We start from the raw sequence: 11722 nt of genomic DNA on the forward strand, positions 1-11722 counted from the left end.
TTGCAAGAGACAGTCCCTGCCTTGAAGACTACAATCTAAAACAAGAAAGACAAAGGAAATATTGTCCTCATTTTACAGATGGGAAACCGAGGCACTGATATTAAGCGACTTGCCCAACGTCACACAGCTGGCAGCAGAACCCATGTTTTTCAGCCCCAGTCCTTTGCCACAAGAACACCTTGCTTCGACAAGAAGAAGAATTGTCCATGCACTTGTTCCACACTGAAACGTCAGGTGCAGAAACCTGGACGGGTCTGAGCAAACTGCAGGGACAGACAAACCAGGTAGATAAGCATCTACTTGGCCTGAGTGTGCAAGCGTAGAATGTGCAAGAGCACACATCTGCATTGTCTCAACCACTTAGCTATAAAGACCTACGTGTGCAATTTTAGAGGCCTCTTTAAAAAATAATAATAATAAAAAAAAAAGTGGCTCAGAAAGTTAAGCCACGCTGTAGTCACACAGTTTCTCAGCCCACTATCCTGGGCAAGTAAGCGATTCGTTTTGTCATTCGGATCAAGTAGGACAGAGGGAAGGCAAGTAGACCGTGCTAAGGCTATTAAGTATCTGTGAGTTTTACAAAGCTGCAGTATATAATGTGTATGATGGGTGCAGGTACATGCCAGTAAAGGGAGCAGACCTGCTTTGATGGGCTAGGAGATGTATGGTAATTGACTCCATTGCCAAACGATCAAGACCAAAACTCACTAAGTAATTATTTTCCCTTCCCCATCACTGATCCAGCAGCTTCCCCAATCAAATGCCAGAGCCAGGCACAGGAACGGTTATCCAGATTGAAAGTAGAGATGATGATCCAATCCCAAACCCAGTTGGTTTCTCTTTAGCGAGATGCGCCTTGCTATATGTGGATATAGCGCAGTGTAACACGTCAGCGCGTCATTCCCAGAGTCATAGAACACTTTACAGCAAATATAGCAAGCTGCAAACCAAGTGCTAGACAACAGGCTGCCTCCGTAAGCTATTAAGAGCAGTTAAGAGATGCTTAATGTAGATCCTTAAAAAGCAGGCAGCCCGATCTACCCACACAGACAAGATACCTGAGTTGATCAGCACCACAGAGCTTAAAAAACAAACAATCACTGGATTTGGAGAGCACACCGGAGGCATCAAAGCTTCTGCCACACAAGATATCTGCTCCGTCTAGTAAAAAGAGGCTCCTTCTGTACCTTTAAGTATTTGCTTTTGATGCATGCAGTATATATAAATACTAAACTCTATGCAGTCAGTTTTTTTAGAAAAGTCAAGTCACATGCACGATTGTCTCATGTGGTGTGTGAGGAACAAGATGTTCATAACCTTGTAGTACAAAGGAACAGAGCTACCCGTTACCCTTCTTTGGTCTTGTTCATAACCCCAACGTGCTGCTCAATACTTACAGAACCAGCACTGCCTGAACATAGCCTCTAAACACAGCCTCTGAGAGCACAGACAGCCAAGTGTGAGTAACTACTAGGTAACGCGATTAAGATGTGGGAGTCAAAGGGAAGTGAAGGAATCCCCTAAAAATGCCAGTTTTTAATTCTTCTTTCACTCTAGACCTAGATCCTATGGGGATTAGGACCTTAGTTTAGATTCAAGGAATAGGATGCAAGTCACAGACAGGGCCGGCTTTAGGTTTTTTGCCACCCCAAGCACGTGCTTGCTTTGCTGGTGCCTAAAGCCGGTCCTGGTCACAGAGACCAGATGGGCTCAGGCTCAAATTACCCCTCTCTCTCCCTGTTGTGTCTCTACAATCCTCAGAGTAGTTGGGCCCAATTTTCCAAACCGTGTGCCTGAAAATCATATGTGCCTGCACCGTGGTAACTGCGTGCGCAAAGGGACAGGCCTGAATCTAACATGCCACACGTATGACAGCCACATGTATGTAAGTTTGGTGCACCAAGGCACCTCTAGTTACACACACAATCCAGCCAAATCGGGCCCTTTGTGTCCTTGTAATGCAACACTATTAAGAGTCCTCTACCTTTTGTATATTGCATGCAGAGATTGTATGCCCAGATATGGGTCTGCCATTAAAGAGACAGCTGCACTACGCTGAACACTATTGCCTAAACCAGCATTCCTCCAGGCGGCAGCTAGACAATAGCAAAGCCGCCGCTGCTCTGGAGCACTTCCTGCTGAAGTGAACATCACCAGTCTCTCCAGATGCTCTTTTTCAGTGGCCTGTTACCCTCCCTGACCTTCAGGCCTCCCATCTGTACTGTACCGTGATGCTTCTTCCTGCAGACACTTAAGCTTGTGAGCTGCTGTATATCACACCAGACAGCAGCAAAGCCTTTAGTCTAATGCCAGACATTGTCCTTGCAAAGGAGGGACCAGGCAATTCTGCAAACAGCCCAACAGCATCAGCAAAGGAATGCAGGGATGCTTGAGGAGTGCCCTTGATTAACAAGGTCATGGGCAGCTTAGGAGAGTTACAACATCCCAGCTGAAATGTTGGCCTGCAGCCCTTCCCGCCCCAGAAGTACTGAACTTAAAGGGACGGGGTCAAGTGACTTAGGCCCAAAATTGGACCCCAGGGCCGCCCGGGAGGGGTGGGGGGGGCAAGTGGGGCAATTTGCCCCAGACCCCATAGGGGCCCCCATGAGAATATAGTATTCTATAGTATTGCAACTTTTTTTTATGTAAGGGGCCCTCAAAATTGCTTTGCCCCAGACCCCCTGAATCCTCTGGGCAGCCCTGTTGGACCCAACTTGCACATGAACACCCTCCCCTCCCCCCAGTATTCATTTATTTGTGAAGCTTTCAGCAGAGGGGAGATGAGCCACCCAATAATCTGGAAGGAGAGGACCAAGGCAAATAGCACAGCAGGGTAGTCAGCAAATTTCAATGCAAGCCACAGATAAGCAGTGGGGAGACAGAGGATTGGGAAATGAGCGAGAGGCCAGACTCAGGTTACTGAGAGCAGGCTTGTTTGCGGTGTTGTAAGCCTGGCTAAAACCTCTGACTGCAGGGGCTAAACACCCAAGGGCTTGGAGAGGCTCATTTTAAATTCACAATTCTCTTAGCAAGAAATCAGAAAAGAAAAAACAAAAACCCAACCGCTGCTCTCAGTTGTGGATCCCACAGAAATAACGCAGCTTTCTCCACCCCTGCAGAGGCAGGGTCACAAACATACACAACTCCCTGGAGTTGTCTTTCTACAGCCAGTGATGCCGGTGCACGCAGAAAGACAAGGCGTTACTTGGATCAAGGTTGATGTCAAACAAACAGCAGCCGAGGACAAGCCAGAGTCATTTCAGTATTGAAGACCTCTAAGAAGGTACCACAAGAAAGAATCTGCTAGAGAAATATCTGGCGGTGTCTTTTAAAATGGCAGTTTTGTATCATGACTCTCTGGATACATCTACATTACCCGCCGGATAGCGATCAACCTATCGGGGATCGATTTATCGTGTGTAGTGTAGACACGATAAATCGATCCCCGATCGCTCTCCCGTCGACTGCGGAACTCCACCATGGCGAGAGGCGGAAGCGGAGTCGACGGGGGAGCCGTGGCCGTCGATCCCGACTGCAAGGACGCGAAGTGATTCTAAGTCGATCTAAGATACGTCGACTTCAGCTATGCTATTCTCGTCGCTGAAGTCGACGTATCTCAGATCAATCCCCCCTAGTGTAGACCAGGCCTCTGTGGTTACAAGGAGTTTAATGAATGGCAAGTGTACTCCTGTTGGATTTCTGCAACTGATGAATTTGGAACCATAGTACTGTTGCCAGTTATTCCTGTTGGAATTCTACACGATTAGAACCTGTCACCCTCTTCATTCTCAGCACACAATTCTCAAGGCAAGAGGAGATTCTTCTTCTATATTGCTAGCCTGGCCTCATCCATTATGAGCTAGTTCACCACTACTCGACAGAAGTGCACAGTGGGGAGGCTTCTTTCACAGCCCCCATCTCCAATTCAGGAGCCATTCACAATTGCAGGCTCAGCCGGCAATAACTGCCCCAGGAAGGGTAGGAGACAGGCAGCTCAGCACAACAGCCAGCTACAGTAACCTTTGGTTCTCTAATCCACACCAGCAGCCCCTGCAGCAAGGAGAGAGGAATGATTTGACCAGAGAATAACACACAAAGGCTCCTTGCTCACCTCAGACAAAGAGTAGATCCCATTGTTCCAGCAGGATACAACGCACCCAGGAACTCTGAAGAGAATTTGCCCTGCCCTCTCTTTTATATATAGGGGCGTGTCAGAGGCCTTGTCCAACCCAGAACACACCTGAGCCCACCTAGGCCTGGTGAGAAAGTATAAAAGGTCAGTTTCTGAACAAGACTTGGTTCCCTCCTTCTGTCACCAAGGGCTGTAGGAGACACCTGAGACATAACATCTTCCTTCTCAGGCTGCTACAGGAGAAGGAGCTGGGGCTTTAAGTATCATACTGGAATTTGTTCAGCAAACTAGTGGGTGAATTTATGCAGGAAATGCACTTTGGGGATAAGTCCTAACTCTGAAGCGTGCGTAGTTCTGGCTCTAACAACTCTCCCCCCCCCCCCCCCAACAACAGTGTTCCCCCACTCAGTGTTTAAACCCCACCCCCACACCTATGCACACTAATGGGTTTGTGTTTGCTGAATGTGTAAAAAATAAATAGAACACAAAAGGCAGAGCTACAGGGAATCGTGGGAAATACCTTATGGGACATATTGTCCAACCCCTTTTTTGGGGAGGGGGAGGCTTTTCCCCACTGTATAGTCAAGTGCTTTGGTCTGTCTGGTTTTAAAGGAGGGACGTCAGCAAAAACAGAGGCACCAAGGGCTTTGTGATGAAGGGTAAAGAGCTCTTACAGGGCTACTAGCCACAAGAACCCTTGATTGTGTGAGCGGCAGCTGAGAGGGAGAAGAAATTTCTCCCATTAGTTAAATTAGCCAAATGTATCAAGTCCTGTTTAAAATAAACCTGACACCCTCTGAATCCCAGCCTTACTGAAGGCTAATACAAACATGGGGAGAGTCAAAAGGCAACAGGTAGAGAGTTGTTGTCCCAAACGGCAATGAAGGAAAAGCAAAGAGTATTAACAATCAAATGGGGCTGAAATTGCAATGCCCTGCATAAGCAAATCTATTCAAAGCATCTGTGTTGGGGGCTGCCCCGGGGTGCCCAGTGTAACAGCTAGTTACATCGCTCATTAGCGAGCCATGTAACAAGAGAGGAGAATTCAATAGCATCTGCTCTAAGCCTCGAACACCCTCCTTGCACAGACCTTCTGGGCTAATCCCATCTTCCCGACACACACATCTTTCTTTCACTTCCTCGCACAAAAGATTCTCCGAGCCATTCAGATTTGGGACAGTGCTTCAGACAAGAGAGCCAAAGTGGATATTTTTTTCAGGGCCGTTCTCTGAGCAGATGCTTTCCCCTTTGCCAAAACAAGCCTGCCACACTGTTCGGCTGAAACGGTGGAATTCCAGGAGAGGGAGGGAGGGAGGCGAACTCACAGGGGCTTTATGTTTTGTCCTGCGGCCCTATTGCGGGCTTTCACGGGGTGCCGAGAGTTTTCTTTGATTAATAAGATGATGAGCACAGCATATCACCTGAGCGTCGGGTTAGTGCTCTGGTGGCAGGGAGCCACTGAAAGGCTTAAGAAATATGTAGCTTTTGGGTTGCAGATAACAAACGCTGCAGGAAACGCAGGAAACAGATGTGTCTAACGCTGACATTCGAGTGATGACAGAAGCGCTCTGGAATAGTTCATATGTCAGTAAAACACCCCAGCAGCACCTGTTCCCAGTCCAAATGGCACTAATGTAAAGTACTCTTGGACCCGTGATATTACCCAGCGCAAGAAAATAAAGCCCAGTGGAGGGAAATAGCCGCAGACAGCATTTAAAGGGGAAATGCACCCAGCTGCGGAAGAAACATCTCCTTCAAAGTGAGGGATGAAAAGGGGGTTTGGTTGCTGTGGTTCACGCTATACAGCCCAATCCTGCAACCTAAGCTCACACAAGTAATTCTGTTCAAGTCAGCGGGATAGCTCACGTGACTACCGGGCACTCCAGAGACCAAGAGTTGTAAGAACAGGCCTTTTGCAGCTACCGCTTTAATGGAGGGGCTTTAACTCTCAGATCAACCAAAAAATGGGCTATAGAAAGGAAGGCTCTACACTTATCTATATCTCCTTACGCTCTGCTGCATTCTAGCAGCGCATGAGTGTCTCCTAATACATGTACCGCCGCAGGCCTGGGATTCAAAGGGAGCTTGTGAATGAACTCTCAGGAGACAGGAATATTCTCAGTTGAGTTACCTGCTTTGGGAGCCAACTCTGGGTTTCAGTGAAATCAACGAGAGGTTTGCTATTGGATTCAACGGGACATGGGTTTGGACCTTTTATGTACAGCGTAATCTCAATTTTAACAGTGAAATCCTGAGTTATCACCTGCACTGAGTTAGTACCATTTGATCCAGCAGTCTCACGTTTCCCAGTCCCCACCATCGCACACACAATGTGTCATACATGATCATAACTCACAAAGTGATTAACAAGGGTGGATTCTAGCCGTGCTCTGCCAATCGGCATGTAACTCACAAAGAAATAACCTGTGTTGATGAATGACCTGCATTGAGATCAGGTCACTCTGGCTTGCACTGATGTAGGAAGGGAGCCAGGGGAAAACTGAAAAGAGTGACTTTCGGAGGATTCCTGTCTCTGGTGCCAATCAAACTCACATCTCGGTCCTGGAATTCTCAAAGCAGGCACTGTGCTCTGAACCTCTGACTCGTTCAGCTGTCGCCCAGCAAGCCCGAAGGGAAAGACTTGTGAATTTGGCAGCTTGACAGCGTAAGGAGCAGCATCCCTTTGCTTCGAAGCCAGTGAGACTCCGCTTTGAACACAGCGCCCACGCTGCAAACGAGCCCATCTGAAAACTGTACTTCAACCAGCCACAGGAGAGAAGAAAAAAGGAGTCCTGACTCGGAAAGATTGTGGTGCATTTCTAAAGAAAATGTCAATGCTTCGAGAACAAATGCCGGCTATGAACAAAACCTGAAGATTTTCAAAACTGATTAGTCCTTTTGGATGTCTTCATTTTGGGGGGCACCAACTTGAGACACTTTAAAGGGTCCTGATTTTCAGATTGTGCTGAGCACTCACCCTTTGAAACCAGGTCCCTTTAAAGTCAGGCATCTCTAGTTGGTCCCCCCAATCTTTCCCTTTTGACAAATTTTGAGCAAAGGCATTAATGAAATTCCCCTTCCTAAGAAGAGTGAGGAGGACAGTTTTTGAAACATAGGCATGGGCCTTCCCTTGTATGAGTGAACTTTCTGGGGTTCTCCTTCAGCAACAACACACAGCACCCCTACACTACCTTCCCACCGGAGGATCTCAAAGCACTTTCGGTAATTTAGCTAAGCCTCACAGCACACCCGGGAAGTAATAATAAGGACTCAATTATCACCATTTTACAGAGGCATCAACGAAGGCAACCAAAGCCAAATAGAGACTCCCAGTCCTGCTTTTAAACTACAACACGCACGCGCACACAGCATTTATTTTGTCATGAGTACTATCGAAAATTCAAATAGGATCCCATTCCTGCTGACAGAAAAGTAACCTCCAGGCAGGCAAATGGCCAATTTTCCAAGCAACCTGTCCTTGCTGCACCTAGATGCTGACTGCCTGCATCTTCGTAGATGTCGTTGTTCTGGGTGCAGGCTGCTCAAAAAGCAACCCCTGGATGATCAAGGTTTAAATGACTATTATTTTCAATCCAGCACTCATATTCGATGGGACCCACTGGGAGTCTATTAGGAGCTGCTGCCCCTCTAAAAGGGGGATGGAACCACTGATGAGAATGAAATAGGTTTCCCTAATCATAGCAGCATGAAGGCAGGCGCCCTTTATACAGGATAATCCCACCAGCTTCCCCTGCTCCTGCACAGCTGACGGGCAAAGAATAAAGGCTCATTCTCAGAGGGGAAAAGCAAACCAGGTTGGGAATGTCGCCCTGTCCTCTCCTCCTCCCCGCACCCAAAAAAAGAGAGTCTGGACATCAGCTGGAAGGACTTGAGTTCCTCTTAAGAAACACTGTTTTGATTGGGATTCTTAGGAAAATAAAGTTAGCTGGATAACTTTCCTCTGAGTTGGCGGCTCCTCTCTCTGCTAGCTGGCGGGATTTCCCATGGGGCTTGTCTGCTGGGAGCAGGCCTGTTCCTTTAAAGATCTGCTGGCTGGAGTAAAGGGAGACAGACGGCTCTCTGACCGGCCAGAACGTGGCAGTTGTGACATTCACCATTGAGAAAGGTACAAGACCAGGATTTCCCCACTTGGGCAGACTCAAGTCCAAGCCATCCCCACCTCCGCAGACTGGGCCCTTGCTTTCTTAACAAGCCAGCTCTTGGCTGGCCATAGCTCTTCTGGAGAGACTCCATTTTTTAGCTAGGAGGCCAGCGACCCCAAACCGGTTTGCCAAAAAGCACCCTGCTTAGTGTTTACCTCCTGAATCAGACACTACAGAGGAAACTTGGTCAAGGACCCCACTGTAAAACTAATTCCACTGAAACCAAAGCATCCGGCTTCCCCTGCCTCCCCAAGGGAAATCAATGGAGAATGGAGTGAACACTGGTACCTTACCTTTGGGAGACTGGCTGGGGGTGTCATAGCCAGAAAGTCCGGAGGTGTCATGCTTTTGCCAGCAAGCACCACCGCCCCACATTCTGCACATGCTCCAATGGTCAGTTCTTTACCATCATCCACCAGTAAGCTGTTGGCCATGCGGAGGGTGTACAGAAACACAGGGAGCCGGGCAACCTGCACTGCTTTTAATCCAAGGCACCGCTTCTTCTCCTGCCGGCAGAAGAAGCACACGAAGGTCTCCACTTTGTACTGCCTGGACCAGGCGCTGCTGGGATGGTGGGAATTCCTGCTTTCGTGCTGCAGCCACTGGCCTAGGAGGTCATGGTAGCAGAGCACACAGGTAGCTACCAGCCCAGTGGAGTCTGCAGGCCTGGCCCTGGGGGCCGGGGGGTAGACGGTGAGGAAGGGGAAGAAAGGCTCCTTCTCCCCAAAGCGCCCTGGCGGGTTGACGTTGAGCTGGAACTCTTTGCCGGCTCCCAGCTCAGCTCCGCAGATGTAACAGACAGAGGCAGGGCCTGAGGTGGCCGAAGGGTGCATGGCAGTGCTGCTGGGATCCCCGGTGGAGAAGACCTGGTGATACCTCCCCAGGAAGCTCTGCACTGAGGTGATGAGCTCCTCGTTGCGGCACGCCCGGTACATGGCCCACAGGTCCTGCAGCACCCCATAGCACTTCCTGCAGCTGCGCACCTCCCCATGCTTGTTCAGCCCCTTGGCGCTGGGAGGGCAAGGCAGGTGGCTGAGGAAGGGGAAGTGCATGGTGTTTTTAGCATTGCCATTGGTGAGCTTAGCAGAGACCGGCCTGGCCTCCTTGCTACAATCCTCCCCACAGAGGTAGCAGGCTTCCTGCAGCAGGGCAGGGGCACCCTCCTCTTTCTGGGCCCTCCTCCCTTTGGGCGGCATGCCCACTGCGCTGGCATCCAGCGGCACCACGTAGAGCCGCTGCAGGACCGGCACGCTGGCCACCTCGAAGCTCTGCCACTGCTGCATGAGGGAGGTGAAGCAGCAGGAGCAGACCAGGGTGCTGCCCGCGGGGCTGATGGGCAGGGCCCCCAGGGGCGGACTGTGCAGCCACAGGAAAGGGAAGAAGGGGGCCTTGGAGGTCTTCTCCTGTTTCTGCACGTGGATCTGGTGCTGGCCCGCCGGGGACAAGGGGCTGCCGCAGATGTAGCAGACGGTGCCCGGCGGGGGGGCTGCTGCCCAGGGCGGCCTGGGCACTGCCAGGGCGCGGGCGTTCTCCGGCCTGCTGGGGGCTCGGCAGGCCCCCTGCCTCTCCTCGTCGCTGGTGATGTTGATCTCGCTCTCCTCTGAGGAGCCGTAGGCCGGGACCCGCTTGCCCATCAAGTCGCCATCCCCCGGGGCAGACTCAGGTGCCCGGCCGGAGGCCGCCGCTTTGAAAGCATCGGGCAGGGATGCTGCGCCCTGGCCCCCTCTCCAGCTGCTCCGGACGCTGCTGGGGGCATCGGCCGGCCAGTGGCGCCGCCGCCGCCTCCTCCTCCCCCCAGCCAGCCCGTTGTCCTGCGGCACAGGTGCCTCGTCCGGGGCCGGGGGCGGCTGGCCGTGCCACTCGCGGGGGCGGCTGCCCATGGGCGCGCCTGGCCCCGGCCGCTCGGCTGCCCCGTTGGCTGCGCCCTGCTGGCGCAGCAGCTGCAGCCCCGCGGCTTGGCTCAGCGGCTCTGGGGCCGGGCAGCGGCCGGGGCTCCTGGCGCTCTTGTCCCGGCCGGGGGCGTGGAGCTGCAGCTCGGGCTCGGAGAGCTGGTCGGTGTCCGAGAGCGAGGACAGGTCGGAGTCTCCGCCGCTTGCGCCGGGGTCCTCCTCCTCTTCCTCCTCGGGGGGCTGGCTGCTGCTGCTGCCCCCCAGGCTGAGCCGCCGCTGCTCGTCCAGGGCGTAGGAGAGGTTCCACTCCTGGGGCCCCCGGCGGAGCCCGGCGCCCGCCGCCGCCTCGCACTGGTAGGGGCGCTTGAGCCAGTACATGCGCTTCTCCACCGGGGTCCGGCTGCGCTCGAACGCGTCCCACTGCTCGCCCAGGAAGCAGCGGCAGACGGCGCACACCAGCGCGCAGCCCTCCGGGGTCACCTCCTGGGCGCCCGGCGCCGGCTCCTGGTGCTGCAGGAAGGGGAAGAAAGGCTGGTTCTCCCGGGGCTGCTTCACCTGCAGCTTCAGCGCCTTGCCGCGCCCGATCCCCCCGCCGCAGATGAAGCAGCAAAGCGCCGAGGGGGGCTCGGCGCTGGAGCTGCCGGAGGCGATCGCGGCCATCAGCCGCTGCTTGCGGGAGATCGGCGCCTCCTTCTCCAGCGCTGGGTAGTCGCTCATTTTGCACCCGGGGCGCCTCGGCGGCGGCTGGGCTCGCGGCTGCCTGCTCCCCGGGGCTGCGCTCTCATCCTGCTGCCCAGCCGCGTTCACGGACGGGCCACGCTCCCACACGCAGGCGGCGGCGGGGAGACCGACGAGCGGTACAAAAGTTGGTCCAAGTTTGGGTGCGATCAGCGCCCCATGGCAGGGGCAGGGGGGGTCGCTGCGGAGCGGAGCCCGGGAAGGCGCCGCTGGAAGGGCTGGAGCCGCCTGGCAGCTGGGAGCGAAGAGCTAACTTTGTCCGTACGTGTCTCGTGCAAAGTTGGGCTGCGAACTCGGCAGCGCCATCTCCGCAGCGCGGTGGGTCACTTCGCTCCCACCCCCAGCAGCTGCTGCTGCTGCCCCAGCCAGACACCCGCCCCACGGCTCGGGGCTGCAGCTCCCCCCTCTCACGCGCTCCCGGCCATCCCCCGGAGGGAGGAAAAGCCACCCGGTAACCCGGCTCTGCCTGCGGGGCCGCCCACAGAGCGCACAGCCCCGTATGCGCCTGCCAGAGCCTTGGCCACTGATTGGAGTTGGAAGGAATCTCGCTGCTGCAGGCGGAGGAAGCTGGCGAAACCACACACCTCTGTGCACTGGCTCGCCCGGAGCCCCGGCTTGGAGAGTCTCCAGCGCCAGGCTGCCCTGGACCCGAGGAGGGGGGTGGGGGAGGAAGAGGAGTTGCAAAACTGGGTAGATTTTTCTCTGGCAGTTTTGCGCATTCACCCACGTGTGGTTGGGGGCTGGGAAGAAGTTTCCAGGATGGCTGCGGAGTTGGAGGCCCATTGGCCTATTAATTCCCC

The 11722-nt window shown here is 53.3% G+C and overlaps 1 protein-coding gene across 4 annotated transcripts in view; it reads right to left on the reverse strand.

Moving 5' to 3' along the window:
- Positions 1-11489, reverse strand: part of GSE1 (Gse1 coiled-coil protein) — a 343522-nt gene extending 332033 nt beyond the window's left edge. For 2 of the 4 annotated variants that reach the window (XM_065567291.1, XM_005292260.5), the window contains exon 1: positions 8589-11488. In XM_065567291.1, coding sequence (XP_065423363.1) covers positions 8589-10901 — 2313 coding nt within the window. In that variant the 5' untranslated portion in view covers positions 10902-11488. Of the gene's footprint in view, positions 1-8588 lie in introns of all 4 variants that reach the window. The other 2 variants (XM_042852107.2, XM_005292261.5) reach the window with 2 other exon arrangements.
- Positions 11490-11722: the final 233 nt, after the last annotated feature.

Source organism: Chrysemys picta, chromosome 14, assembly GCF_011386835.1.
Source record: "Chrysemys picta bellii isolate R12L10 chromosome 14, ASM1138683v2, whole genome shotgun sequence".
NCBI classification, from domain to species: Eukaryota; Metazoa; Chordata; order Testudines; family Emydidae; genus Chrysemys; species Chrysemys picta.